This window comes from Carassius carassius, chromosome 7 (assembly GCF_963082965.1).
Source record: "Carassius carassius chromosome 7, fCarCar2.1, whole genome shotgun sequence".
In the NCBI taxonomy this organism is placed as follows: domain Eukaryota; kingdom Metazoa; phylum Chordata; class Actinopteri; order Cypriniformes; family Cyprinidae; genus Carassius; species Carassius carassius.
This window is the reverse complement of record NC_081761.1, coordinates 11,956,388-11,971,634: the sequence shown is the minus strand read 5'-3', so window position 1 is coordinate 11,971,634 and position 15,247 is coordinate 11,956,388. Positions and strand designations below refer to the sequence as shown.

Below are 15,247 nucleotides of genomic sequence, written 5' to 3'. Positions count from 1 at the left end.
TTTGCATAAAAGCATGTAAATTGACACAATATTTCAGTTTTCATTTCATTATATTCCACTTCAGGTGCATACATAGGGCCAGTCTTACTAACAGCTTGCACCAGCGCAAACTTTCTTTTAGCGTTAAAATACTACTGTCAGGATTTACTAAAGATGCGCAGTGATAAATTAGCACTAAAAAAGGTGGGTACAATGTTATTTTTGCGCCTGACCTTATTGAATATGCATTTGTAGGAATTTCCCTTTCAAACGCAAAATTTATGAGAGTATTAAAATGAATCACGCAACGCGATTTACTAATGTTTGCTCTCGTCAGATTGCTGTTATTTGTGACATTATTTAGCGCCAAAAAAAAAACGTTGAAACATTTTGTGCTTGCAATGGCTGCAATTGTTTTTGCTTGGAGGCACAGCAGAGAACAGAGAGCGCAAAGTAGCAGGGAGAGGATTTTATCCACAAGTATTAATTTATTTGGAATGCCAGAATAACACATTATCCCAATGTATCATTTGCCAAGCCATGTTGTTTTTAATTTGCTTCAGGAAATAAAAGACAACCTGGAACCCTTAACTAGGAGGAGGGTTGGGTATCATTTTAATTTAATTGATTCCGATTCTGCTCATCGATTTAGATTCTTTTTGATTCCCAGTTTCGATTCCATTGTGATTGAATAATGAAATCAAACATTTATCCTGTGTCTCTATTTTGCAAACCATTTATTGGAGCTGAAAATTTGACTCTTTAAGAGCTGTTTGTGTGCAAAATAAAAATAATTAAAAGCAAATCTAAATTCATCTGATCTTATGGCTGTTTGAGAGAAAAAAAAATGTTGTTATTATTATTACTACTACTACTACTTATAAGTGGCATTTGACCACTTTAAGTAAAGTAGCATCAGAAAAATGGCAAGGTATGAGACTTATAATACATTATAACTATGAGAAGTATAATCAATTTTAAAAGTTGATGCAACGTGTTCATTGTGTTATTAATCATCATACTCTTAAAAGCTATAACCACAAATAAGTAAATATTATAATATATTAAATCTGTTCTTAGGAATATTCATGAGATGATACAACATAGTATACGTTTTTTTATAATGTGTTATGCATTCATTATAATGCCTTAAGAACACCCTTATAATGTATTATAAATACGGGCTTCTAAAAAAAAAGTGGTACCGAAAAAACATTAGACAACTAAACAAAACCATGTAATTTATGAATGAATGATTCAATGACTCAATCAAGATGTACTTGTTTCATTACTGGATGAATCAGGGTTCTTGAATGAATCTCTTGTATGATTCAAAGAGAAATACATTTTAACAGCTTCTTTTCGCCACCTATTGACGTTACAATGTAATCGACAAATGTTCATTTGAAGTGTCAAATTACTTTCAAAAGGTGGTTTACTCTATTTAAATCACTACCATACATATCATACTGTACACGCAGTTCTGAACTACAAACTTTTATCCCAGTACTTCTGTGATTTGAATGTTTGTAACAGAAATAATGATACGGTGTGGCTGAAAAGACTGTGAAGCTGTATTCATTCATGACAGATGACAGCTGCTCTCTTTAAGTCAATTACAGCGCAAATGCAAATTTTGTTCAAATCACACTGTTAAGATCGTACGCGGTGCTTGCTGTATTGCATTGGTCATGGTCAATATGTAAATGAGATGTTGTGTCTTCTTGAGTGTTCTTTAATTTGCATGATGGTAGTAAATCACCCACAGAAATTTCCATGCCCATCGCCGCTTTTTTGGAATTGTGCTTGGATGCTAATTTACCCTGTTTAGTAAAACTGGCCCATAATCTGCATTTTGTAAATTTCCTGTTTTCTGTTTTCATGTAATAGTAAAAGTTATTTTTTTAATGGTCAGAACTGGAAACACAGAAATTTAATATAATTGTTTTTTGTTGGGCACTTGGACATTGTGAATTCCCAAGAAATGAACGAGTGGATGCTGCTGCTAAAGCAGCACTTTCCACAGATATTATAAAGTGTTCCATACCACCCACTGATCTTAAAACTACTATATCATTAAATGGACAACTGAATTGTGTCCACGTACGAATAGCAAACTGTATGAAATGTCGGATCTTCATTTTCAATCACCGATTGGATCTGATTATAAAAATATACGCTATATTTATTATTTATTCAAACACTAAAGTGTAACTTAAGTGTACAAATACTTGGCCTTTTTATGAACCTACATGAGAGAAGCATTGTGGTAATATAAGCATTTACTGTAGAATTGATAACCTGGTTGATGATACAAAATCAAATATTGGAGTCCTAGTCTGTTCTGTTCCTTTTGTTAATTCTTTCTTTCTACATGTGGCTTAATTGCTGCACACCCCTGAGAGTAACCCTCTGAATCAGACTGAACACAAGAGGAGGAGATTGAGCTGAAGGGTGGGGTGGGGATGGGGGTCATATGCCTCTGCCAACTTAAACAACAACAGCAGCATTGTTTTACTCAGACTGCACTGCAAAAAAAAAGAATACTTGAATGATTTTTCTTCTTCCTCTCCCAGGACGTACATTTCCCACTCATCCGTATTTCAGCGCTCAGCTGGGTGCTGGCCAGCTGTCTCTCTATAATCTACTGAAGGCATATTCTCTGCTGGACCCAGAGGTGGGTTACTGCCAGGGCTTGAGTTTTGTGGCCGGCGTGTTGCTGCTCCATATGAGTGAGGAGGATGCATTCCACATGCTCAAATTCCTTATGTACGACATGGGGCTGCGCAAACAGTACAGGCCTGATATGATCATACTTCAGGTACAGTAACATTAACATTGTCACGTATGGTAGATGACATCAAATAGTTTTTTTTCCCTACTTAATGTTTTACACCTGAGCAGTGCTTTCGACACGTTTAAAAATAATGTACACAAATGAAAAGACATATTAGTCGCTTTTATTCTATCTGAGAGTGGTTTTCCTGTATGGCAACTGCTATGTTTAGGTCACATGACCGGACAAATACTACTCACTTTATTGCAGTATGTTAGTTAGAATAATCTGCTTTGTTTTCCATTGAAGAAAAAAATGGAATGGTTTGGAATAACATTGTTGAATTAATGTTGATAGAATTTAATCATAAATAAATAATTACAATTTTAATAAATCCTTTTTAATAATCATTATGTGTAGGTTTATCAGTGATTGGATAAATGGTGAGTCCTACAGTATTACATTCTCTGTAGTTTCTCTGGTTTCCGTGCACTACCGTTTAAATCATAAAAATATATATATATATATATTCAAACATCATCATTAATAAAAATAATGATCACCATTCAAACAACATCATTAATCAGAATTGACTGTAAAGACATTTATAATGTTACAAAAGATTTCTACTTTTTAATGTTTAGAATTCTTTAACGTTGATCATAATGCGAAATGTTTCTTGATGATTTCTTGATGATAATCTTTGCCATCACAGGAATAAATTACATTTAAAAATATATATAAAACAGAAAATGGTATTTTAAATTGTAGAAATGTTTCATAATATTACTGATAGACCTTAGTAAAAAGTTATATATTTAAAATACATTCATTTCATACTAAGTATTGTTCAAATCTATTAACATGTTTACTGACATCGCTCAAGACTTACTGATATAATAGTTATAATTAAAACATTTATTTTGAGTACGATTTGTGCACAATGCACATTTCTAAACATTAACCCTTGAATGTGTTTTTAATGTCACTACTAATGAGGATTGTATGATCTTTGAATAATATTGGTTTTTAAATGCAAAATATTGAAAGTGGACCTGAAGAATACTTGCAATAGTTCCACTTTAGAACAATCAAATATACTTACAAATGTACTTAGTTGGTCTCCAACACTACGTCTGCACAATTAAAGTGCATTAAGTACAAAATCAGATGTTCCAGTTTCGTATACTACCGTATTTTCCGGACTATAAGTCGCACTTTTTTTCATAGTTTGTCTGGTCCTGCGACTTATAGTCAGGTGCGACTTATTTATCAAAATTAATTTGACATGAACCAAGAGAAATGAACTAAGAGAAATGAACCGAGAAAACATTACTGTCTACAGCCGCGAGAGGGCGCTCTATGCTGCTCAGTGCTCCAGTAGTCTACCACTGAGCAGCATAGAGCGCCCTCTGGCAGCTGTAGACGGTAATGTTTTCTCTTGGTTCTTGGTTCAAAATAAATGCGACTTATAGTCCAGTGCGACTTATATATGTTTTTTTTCCTCAACATTAAGTATTTTTTGGACTGATGCGACTTATACTCAGGTGCGACTTATAGTCCGGAAAATACGGTAAGTATAATTAGAGGGTATTTCTAAACACATAAATGTATTTATTGTATACCTAGCATGAAATAAATGTATTTCAAATACATTTAAGTATATTTATTTTTTACTAGGGGAGGTATCCTGATTTCAGCATGACCACATGTTCTGTCCTACAAAACCAAAATGTAAAATACAAACAATGATATTTTTGATCGTCACACTCCGTTTTCGCTGAATCTGAATACAGTTGAGCCAAACCCATATGTCTGAGTACAGATCATTGTTCTAAAGACCTTATTTAAATTGTTTTCAGTTCACTTCATATTCAGTTCATAATGCTGAACATTCCTTTATATTGCATTTACGGCAACCATAAATCAAATCAACATAATCACGTAATATATAAGCTCTGACAGCTCTGATACAAATCAAGCAAAAAAAAAAAAACTCTACAGCCAAGCATGCAAGAAGAATCTCTTACGATAACTGTATGCAGTGCTCAATAATGACATCACAACCAAGCAACATGGTTAAGGTTCATTAGATGAGAGCGATTGTTTTAGTGTGTTAGGATTAGGGTTAAATTATACAGTTTAATTAAATCATAGCAATATTTTTGCAGGCATTTTTTATTTTTTTTCTGACTAAAATGGGCAGTAACTGTTTTTCTCTTCTTTCTTTCTTAGATTCAGATGTATCAGCTGTCTCGTCTGCTGCATGATTATCACAGGGAGCTGTACACTCATCTGGAGCAGTACGAGATCGGCCCCAGTCTCTATGCCGCTCCCTGGTTCCTCACCGCCTTTGCGTCACACTTCCCTCTTGGATTTGTGGCTCGAGTGTTCGGTGAATGCACACACCCTCAGACACTCTTCAATACACAAACACAGTCTCAGTACACAATCAAAACAAGTTCCTGAGATTGCCCTTTACCACAATGCTTTTTATAATTATACATTTAACAAACACGTTTATTTAAAGCAGGGACAGTCCCTTTGGACAAGCTCCTTGCTCAAGGGCATAATAGTGAGTTGTGTGCAACCTCCAAACCTTGGGTTTTGTTAGCAGCTCAGATGTTTAACCACCGAGCCATACCAGCCACAGATTAAAAGCATCTTCTTTTGAACTAAAAAGTAAAAAATGAAACCGTGTTTAGAAATATCAGCAGGCTGATCAGATGCCAGTGTGGTAGATGGTGATGGATTGTCATTCTCTCGATTTCCTTAGAAGTGTTTATGAAGATGGCCTACATGTTTGACATTCTTTTGTCTGGAAGCACTCTATGGAACACATATAACAGCGCATTCTCTCTTTTGTCGTTACCATATACCGTCAGGTGCACACGTATCTGCACGTACACAGACACACCCTGTCTACTGAGAGATATTAACGAAATGTTGCAAGTTGGCATCAGTTTTCATCTTGAGGTGTGGTTTTTCAGGTTGGGGAAGAATTTGTGCATTTTATTTATTTATTTTATTTTATTTATTTTTTTTTACTTTATTTGTTATTTTTCTCTCTTAAGTGGTGACTGCTATTGCACATGCTTTCTTAAAACCCTAACCCTAAGTCTATTTATGTCGCATATTTCACCCTGAATCGTTTATGCTGCTCCCATGATTAATAAGTCATGTGTCTTATTTATATATAACAATTGAAAGGGCAGCTGCAGTCAGAAAAGAAAAAAAAATCAGTTCACTTTGTATCCGATTTGAGAAAATACAAAAGTTCAGGAATTTTTTTTTTTTAGAACAGTAAAATTAGTGTATGTATGATGGTATTGTTCCTAAATTCACTACTAAGCATTTTCATATATATTGTACATTCTGCGATTTCTTGCTGAATACAATTATTCTGATGAGGTTTCAATTGACAATCTGTCTATCACCATTTATTATATCAGAATGTTAAATTCTGTGACTCTCTTTATCCTTTGCATCACACTTTATCTTTTGTGGTGCTGCTAAAGTTAATTATGCATAGTAATCATAATCACTGATGCCTAACGACTGGCGCTAACTTTGTTTTGCTTAATCACAGTTCCGTGACACTGTGTGTGGTGTGATTATAAGGGTGAATGTCATTGACCTTGTGACACACACACTCACATACCTTTTTCCATGGGTAATTGTTTGAACCATGTTGAAGCATCTCGTTTTCCACACACTGACTTACACATACACATTTCTATTGACATTTCTACTGCTTTTTTCGTTGTTGAATATATATATATATATATATATATATATATATATGTATATATATATATATATATATGTATATATATATATATATATATATATATATATATATATATATGTATATATATTACAGCATGACACTGAGACAAAAATCACTATATTAAATAATATAAAAATCACTATTAAAATTAAATAATGTATTATATTATTTAATAAAAAAATTTTTTTTAATCATAATGCACAGCTAGGTGGCCATTAAATTATTTTAAAGCATGATTTTGAGAAAAAATTACCCTCTGTATATTAGATATGTATTATTATTATTAATATTATTATTAATAATAATTATCAATACCATTTTTTTTTATTTTTTACATTTATTTAACTACTGGTTTTGTTTTAAAGGGGTCATATGATGTTGCTATAAAATAACATTATTTGGTGTATTTGGTGTAATGAAATGTGTTTTTGCGGTTTAAGGTTAAAAAAACTTTGGTTCAGGTTCAAAAAAATTATTTTCCACACACTGTACATTATTGTTTCTCCTCCATGCCCCGCCTTTCTGAAACGGGTGGATTTTTTTACAATACTCATCCTTCTGAAAAGTAAGGTGTACGCTGATTGGCCGGCTATCCAGTGCGTTGTGATTGGCCGAATACGGAAATGTCACACCCCTTAACATACTGTGATGCCGTGTACCAGAGTGACGAGACAAAACCAATAAAACCCATTATAAACAAGGCATCTGTTGCATCCAGAGAGGACATAATTACTGATTATAATGACTTATACTGTCTTTTTACACTTTGCGTTGCATCATGCCGCATAAACATAAAACCATGTCTGCATTTTGTGATAAATGTGTGATAAATTACAAACAACAAGCGCAACTCTATACTGCTCAGAACTCACGTTTGAATCATCAGTAGCAAATTCTTTAAATATGAAAACATACTTACAGGCTGTGAGTCAAAACTACGGCATTGTAGTCTACTCTCTCAGGTTCAAGAAACAGCCATCCTTAAAACTCTTTGCACACACACAAATATTTGGCTTGAACTATTCTGGAACAGTGTTGTAAATACAACTTAACCACTGATTTCTAGTTGTGTCCACTTTTGGAAGGCCAAACAAAGTATTTTCCCTTTCGCAACAAAACACACAGCGTCTCCACGACATGTTGGCAGCGGCAGCAACAGTACTACAGTGAGAATCAAAGTTATGCCTTCTTTCTTTGCGTGAACATTTGGGCGGCATCATGCAAATCTTCCCACATCGTGACATAGATGTGGGGGCGTGTTTAAACAAGGCTTTTTTAGGAGGGTGTGGACAAATTTTTACTTTTATATATATATATAATCTCTTTGGGTTTGAGACTTTAGTCTTTGCAACTTTACAGATCTTATCTATTCACAAACAACTTGTAACACTCCAAAGAGGAAGGAAAACTTGAAATCGCATCATATGACCCCTTTAAAAAGACAAGTTATGTAATTAAATAAATGACAAACATTTTGATTTGTGAAGCAGTTTAAATCATTTATTTATTTATTTTTTATTTTTTTGTTATATAGACAACATTTTAAAGAATTTTAATATTAAAAATATATTGTTTATATGCCATAACATGAAGTAACTTTTTTAAGTATATCATTGATAATGATCGTTTTACTGTTCTCTGCCATGATTCTAATACCGTTTTAACCATAATTTATTTGTTATCAGGCATGCTGTTCATAGACTATTGAACTTCATTTGTGAACATAAATAATGTTTTTTTATTGTATTACTATACACTATTGTAGTAAAATATTCTTTCTGTTAGTTTCTGCCATCTTCAAATGGATTCCTTGAAAGAAACTGAAAAGTATTTCTTGATTTTATGTCTTCCAGATATGCTGTTCCTTCAGGGATCAGAGGTCATCTTCAAGGTGGCTTTGAGTCTTCTTGGTAGCCACAAGCCTCTAATTCTGCAGCATGACAATCTTGAGTCAATTGTCGAGTTCATCAAAACAACCTTACCCAATCTCGGCCTTGTGCAAATGGAAAAAACAATCAATCAGGTAACATCTATGTCAGTGTTAATGTGCACTATACCTGCATTCCAAACAGACATCCAATTTGCATATACACATACAGTATGCACTTTCACTTGCACTAAGTGTTAAGGCAGTGGCACATTTGGGTGTGGATTCTACTTGTGCTTTTGTGGTGACAGCAATATACGTGTGTCTTTCCCTACACAATCAACACATACTCGTTCTCGGGTGTGTCCTGTGTTCATCTTCATATGTGGTTTTTATAAGTACTAGTGTCATCGTGAGCTCGGCACAAATAATAGATGGAGTTAGTGAAGTATGGGTGTTGCTAAGTGTGTGCCTGTGCATGTATGCGTGTTTTATGTCTGAAACGATGAAAAATGTTTCATGAAAGAGATTTACCACAAGTTCTGTCCCATCTGTTGAATATTTTAAGTGATGCTCAACCACGTTCAATTAATAGAATTAGCAACAAGAAAATAATTCACATAAAGCAAGAGTACCAACATGAACAAGTGCAATAAGCAAAACCAAATATCTCTATGTACTCTGCTCTTTATTGAATTGAAATAATTTATTATTAAAACTTATGAAAACAGTACAAATTTCTACTCTACTTTTCTTTTTTCTTTTTTTTCTTAAACTAGTATATTGTTTAAAAATCTTTGAATTACAGTACTTTGATGTCAAGGAAGTATGTGTGAGCACCTTCCACTTTTTAGGAATTTATGACACTATAAAACAAGACACAAGTTGTGAGGAGCTTGAACACACAAAGGGCATATGTTTTCACTTTGTTGTTTTTGGATGCTGAATGATCATTCATCAGTAGAGTTTTTTAGAACCCCTTCCCCTCCAATCTTATAAACTGAAGTTTGTCTGCACAACACACACACACACACACAAAGAAACATGCTTTGACTTGTCCATCTTTGACGTTCTCATCTTGTATAGTTGTACTTGTCTCCTTGTTAGGTGTCTGAGATGGATATCAGTAAGCAGCTGCAGGCCTATGAGGTAGAATATCATGTTCTTCAGGACGAGCTCTTGGATGGTCCCTCCACTCTCAGCCAATCACAGCGCGTGGCCCAGTTGGAGAAGACCAATGGAAGCCTCCGACAGCAAAACTTAGACCTCCTAGAGGAGCTTCAGGTGACCCATAATACAAGCAGAATCCCTTTATATAATTGCATTCACATACATTAAAGGTTTATTCACACTGTATCTGAATCCTCAGCATTACCATAACAAAATTTCAAAGTGAAAATGGTGCATGTATGAACTCAATGAAAGCTGCAATTAATTTTTTGGTATTCATTTTGCCACTTTTGCTTTGTTTGTGTTCTTGTTTTGTTCTATTTCAGTGTGGTTTGTGTGCTTTTAGTATTTTTTATTCAGCTGTTAACATCAGGCATAGTATGAATAGTTTCCTTGCAAATATTCTTCTTAAATATTTTATACATATTTCAAAGTGAAATGGTGCATATTTATGAACTTAGCACAGCATCCATAATATTGCACTGCAAAACTTTTTTATATTGCTTTATTTTTTTGTTTTTTTACTTTTTGTTTTTTTTTGTTTTGATTTGTGTGCTCTTTTTTTTTTTGTTTAAAATTATTTATTCAATTACTTAATCAAATATAGTTTGAATTGTTTCATTGCAAAGACTCTTGAATATTTTAGACTTTATATTTACATCGTATCTGGCTTGGACTGAACAATTATTGTCTTCCATCAGATTGCCAATGCTAAGATCAGATGTCTGGAGACTCGTGTGGACGGCCTGGTGAATCGAGAGGCTGAGCTACAGTCGGAGGTAAAGACTCTCCAGCAGGAACGGACAGAGCTGCAGCACACTGTATCCAAACTCAGAGATCTCCTCAGCAGTCTGGGTATAAACAGCTCCTTCCCTGACCAGAAAGACCTCACCAACACAAGCAACTACCAATAACTCTGGCAGTTAGGATACACAGTCTAGTCTTTATAAACACTCAACAGTCTGCTATCAAGTAAGGTGATGCCATCTTATTTGAGGTGGGCAGGTAGGTTTTCAGGGCACTGAAGATCCTTCGCCTTAGATCTTCTTGAAGAGCTGAAACAGTGTCTTTTAGAGTATCTCGCCAGAACTGATCAAACAACCTAAAAGATCAAAACATTAAACAGCTCAGAAAAATCACTTCGATTTCCTCCTTTTCCGGCTCTTATATACATTTGTGACTGACGTTTACTTTCTGGACTGAGAAGTTCTGGGTCAACATTTTTAATCCACACTCTTTTTTTACACTCCCTGCTGTTGTTAACAAAGCATTGACCCCAACAAAGCCTCTAAGGTAGATTTGATTGGCGTTCAGGCATCAGATTGACAGTTCCCCAGTAAGCACTGAACAGCCCGCTGAAAGGCTACGGATAAATGCACTCTTTCTGTGCAGCGTATTGTTTGCACCCTGTTCTTACTTTGTGTGAATGTTTGTGTGTGAGCATGCATGTTGAAATCTACTATTGTATTCCAGTGCAATATAAACTAAAAAAGATAACCCTCCAGTTAACACTGTAAACCTGCACAATCTTCTGTTCTAACAGAAATCGAAGAGGAGCTCAAATCTGAGTGCATTTCAATAAACAGAGAAGCGTTTCATACTTATTTTCATCTGAGACTCAGACTGAATGCTGCTGATTTACTCAAAAATCACTCGATCTTAACAGAAAATCCTCACTCACACTTTCCCGATATAACATTAAAACTGTTCAAACAATAGTCAGTCCCTTTCATTACTACACACAAATGCAAAACTTCACATATAAGCACAGTATCCACCAGTTTGGTTATTTGGATTTTAAGGTCTCCACTAATGGCATTTTAGCAACTTGGCTGCACTGCTGGTGTTATGGTACTCACTGAACCAAAGATCTGTTTATATTTCAGGACTTTCTCTGTGACAAACTGCACGTGTCGGGTGCATAGATATGTGTCTGTACGTGAGTGTCTGTTTTAAACGCACGTTCAAGAGTTGTCACCTCACCTCTGTATTTGAGTGTGAAATGTTTTGACAGATGGAAATTAAGGGGAGTGTGTGAATGAGAAAGAAAACAGATCCTCTTGCATCATTTGCGTGACAATATGTCTTTACCCTTTGACCTCATGTGCTTTTCTGGAGAATTCCATTTGTTGTTCCCAGTGTTGGAAAGACGAATGCTGTTAAAACTGTTCATCCTTGATGAAGTGCTTTATTTTTATTGGTTTTTATTGAGAGTATTATTCCTATTATATGCATTAAAACATTTTAAATGGATGCTAGTTGTGTGGATTTATTGCTTTACAGTTAGTTTTCAAGAATCATTATGCAACATTGCATCTGGTTTTGACTGGATCTAAAGTAAGTACAAGTTAGCGAAGTATTAAGAAAATTTATTTCGGTCTCATTAATGAAAGCATCTGTTTGAGCTGTTCTTTAATTAAAATAATGCATCTCATTTTGCTCTTTAATGTAAACAAATTAAGTTATATATGGATAAAAGTATTAGGAAACCATATTTAATGATATTCTAACATCGTCCCATGACGCTGGAAACAGCACTTGCAAAATGTTTTAGTATGCTAAAGCATTAAGATTTCCCTTCACTGGCTGTAAGAGACATAGCCCAACCCTTAAAAACCATCCCCATGCCATTATCCCTCCTAAACTAAACCTCACTGCTGACACAATGCAGTCAGGCAGGTAAAGTTCTCCTGGCATCTGCCAAACCCAGACTTGCCTATCAGACTGCTAAACAGAGAAGTGCAATTTGTCACTCTACAAAACAGGTTTCTACAGAAAAGTGACTTTCTATCACAGTAACTATGCTCTTCAGAACGCCCCTTTATATATATATATATATATATATATATATATATAATATATAATATAGACTGCATTGCAAGGTGCTTCGTAGCCATTTACTTCCATAGTGTTACATTTTCCATTCTATGGATGTAGGTGGCTACTATCAACTGTTTGATTAGCAATATTGTTCAAAATAGCATCTTTTTTGAACAACACAAGCAACTCATTCAGATTTGGGAAAGCTTAAATCTTTGTAAACAGTTTGGTATTAATGGAAGGATAAGCAGAAAACAAAGGGAAATCTTTTCAGTTCAAACGGGATACCCCTGATTGTAATTTTGTCCCATGCATAAAATTAAAGTGTGTATATATATGTGATCACATTTAATTAAAATGTAAAAAAAAAAAATAGCATTGAAGAATTTTAATATAAATCAGTTTAAATTTATTTAGACATAAGATAAGTCGGTAGACTTGGAAAAATATTGTATATTGCCTTACACTTGTGTTCTGAACCAAAATACTTAATCAAGAATCCTGTAATAGGCTATTAATAATCTAAACCGACTGAAGAAAGGTGCTGTCATGATGTGTTTGTGTTGGACATGAATGCGACATGAGGCATCATCTCTTATGCAACATTCATCAGTGCTCATCAAACATTTCTTAAGTCATTCGCAAATGTAACTTCAGCCCTGGAATCTGTGTGATGTACAGTAGCCCACAATATTTTGCTGCCAAAAGACAGTAGATGCACATTACTTAATAAGAGGTGCATATTTAGATACTACTTCCAACAGCATGGAAGTGATATGGACCATTTTATATGGTTTTATAATAAAACGGTGTAACATGAGTGTAGCAATATAATTTATTTTTTCCTTTGTTTTCTCAATCATGTAAACTAAGAACAAAGTGCTGTAGATCTTGTTCCTCAGCTGTCATGAACTGACTTTTGCTTGCCAGGTGTCCAAGCTTTCCAGGTACAGTAAAGTGCCAGTTAAGCTCAGTTTAACCATCTAAAATGAATTCAGAACAAAGTGTGCTAGCACACACATGCACACAACCTCCCACTCTCGCTTTCTCACCTGGCTTTAATTACACTTCAGTCTAGCTCTGTTGTTTTGTGTAATGGCTCATACTGTATGCTTGTTTTTTTTATCTACACATCTTTTTACAAAAGAGGCATCAGACTAGTTGTAGGCTAAGCCATCATTCTGTTGTTCAGCTTCCTTGTCACCTTTCCTTTACTTACTTTTCACACCGATTTTTTTTCACTTGGCAACAGTTATTTGAAGTTTTGCCACGCCTGTCTCCTTTTTTTTTTTTTTTTTTAAACAAAATGTGTTTGCTTCTGCAAAAGTCACCATCATGTTGTGAGAGTGGCTGGTTGGCAGGGCATTGGTGTGCAGTTGAGAATGTAGTCCTGTTTATCATAGACATAATAAACCGGATAAACTTGGACTATTGTCATTTAAATATGTTTAATTCTCTCTATCCCATGAGAGACATAAGGCTGCATGTTTTTTAAGTGCTGTGGTTTTTTGGTGCCATTTCATCCTTGTAAATACAGTTTAGGTGAACGTAATCAGTTGAAAAAGAAAACGTCTATATTAGATATGTGCATTCAGTCTTAAAGTGACAGCAGCCTTTTAGATAAACTTAGTGCTATCCAGGGGTGCTGTAAAGGTACTTGCACAACGAGTCAAAAATGTTAGTATGCGTTTTTTTTTTTTCCTTTTTCTATCAAAATGCATGCTATGGATGTGAAAACACAGAAAATCGAACCTGATCCAGAATTTTTTTATGACGGACGAAAGATTTCGGATGCAGTGTGAATACTTGATTGGTAAGGTAGTATTTATTTTTTAACGTGTGGAAATTTCAGATGAGAATTTCGGACTTGGTGTGCAAAGACCTTACGGGGGAAAGGTTCAGATGATTACAATGAACCAATGAGAAAAGGAGCCCCAAATGCGATTTCTAGTGAGTGGAACGTGGAATGTGATTTCTAACCCCCATTATTTCTAGTGCTTCAAGTTTTCAACATACTTCTATTTTATTTGTTTTTGTTCTATTGTTTTTATTTTTTTGCCCTTATTGTATAGTTTTCCTGTCTTCAGTAAGCTTGACATATTTTGTTTGTTTACTTGGGTATAGTTTTTTTATGATACTTTACTGATTTTCTTATTTGTAAGCAAGAAATAATACAGTATAAATCATGTACTTGACACATAAACAAAGCACTAAAAAATATAAATTCTTGACGCAAAATAGCCAGTACGATAATAATCTAAATGCAGGAGAGTATTTGTTTTTTGTCATATTGAAATTGATGAGGAGAATTATAAAATAAAATGTTTTGTGTAATCATTTTAGGAAGGGGGTCCCTCTTGAAGGGGAGCGTATTTGGAGTTTATTTGATGTATAATTGACGTTATATAGCAACACTTAATACTTACTATTTAGGGCTTATTTAATAAGGGGAGTGCAATAGTAATAAAAGAAATCATATTCAGTCCCTGCTTAAAATAAATGCATTAAATAAGTAAAAATGTATTTATTTTAGGAGCACAGAGGGCAGAGAGACATGGGATGGTCAGGAAACAATCTGCCCTGCCGAAGCTATATGTGCACTGAGGAAATGTGGCCCAGTACAGCATCTGAACACACACACACACACCAGCTTTGCTCTTATAGACACACCCAAACTTCCCTGGTTTAATTTCAGCCTATCAGGACATTGAGGTCACATCCCAAATGTGGTAAGTGACCCACTGGGTGACCCATCCCTCCATTTTCTTCTAATTCCCTTCTTTTTGTTTAACTTTCTCAGTTTTTTCTCTATTCTCCTGTGCCTGATGCAATTCAAAGTTAATGG

General features: G+C 34.6%; 1 protein-coding gene across 5 annotated transcripts in view; it reads left to right on the top strand.

Annotated features, from left to right (window-relative positions):
- LOC132143536 (TBC1 domain family member 1-like) overlaps window positions 1-11,835 on the top strand; it is a 65,310-nt gene extending 53,475 nt beyond the window's left edge. For all 5 annotated transcript variants that reach the window (XM_059553847.1, XM_059553848.1, XM_059553849.1 and 2 more), the window contains 5 exons: window positions 2,556-2,800; window positions 4,991-5,150; window positions 8,399-8,568; window positions 9,520-9,696; window positions 10,284-11,835. In XM_059553847.1, the coding sequence (XP_059409830.1) occupies window positions 2,556-2,800; window positions 4,991-5,150; window positions 8,399-8,568; window positions 9,520-9,696; window positions 10,284-10,496 (965 nt within the window). In that variant the 3' untranslated portion in view covers window positions 10,497-11,835. The remainder of the gene's footprint in view (window positions 1-2,555; window positions 2,801-4,990; window positions 5,151-8,398; window positions 8,569-9,519; window positions 9,697-10,283) is intronic.
- The last annotated feature ends 3,412 nt before the right edge of the window (window positions 11,836-15,247 follow it).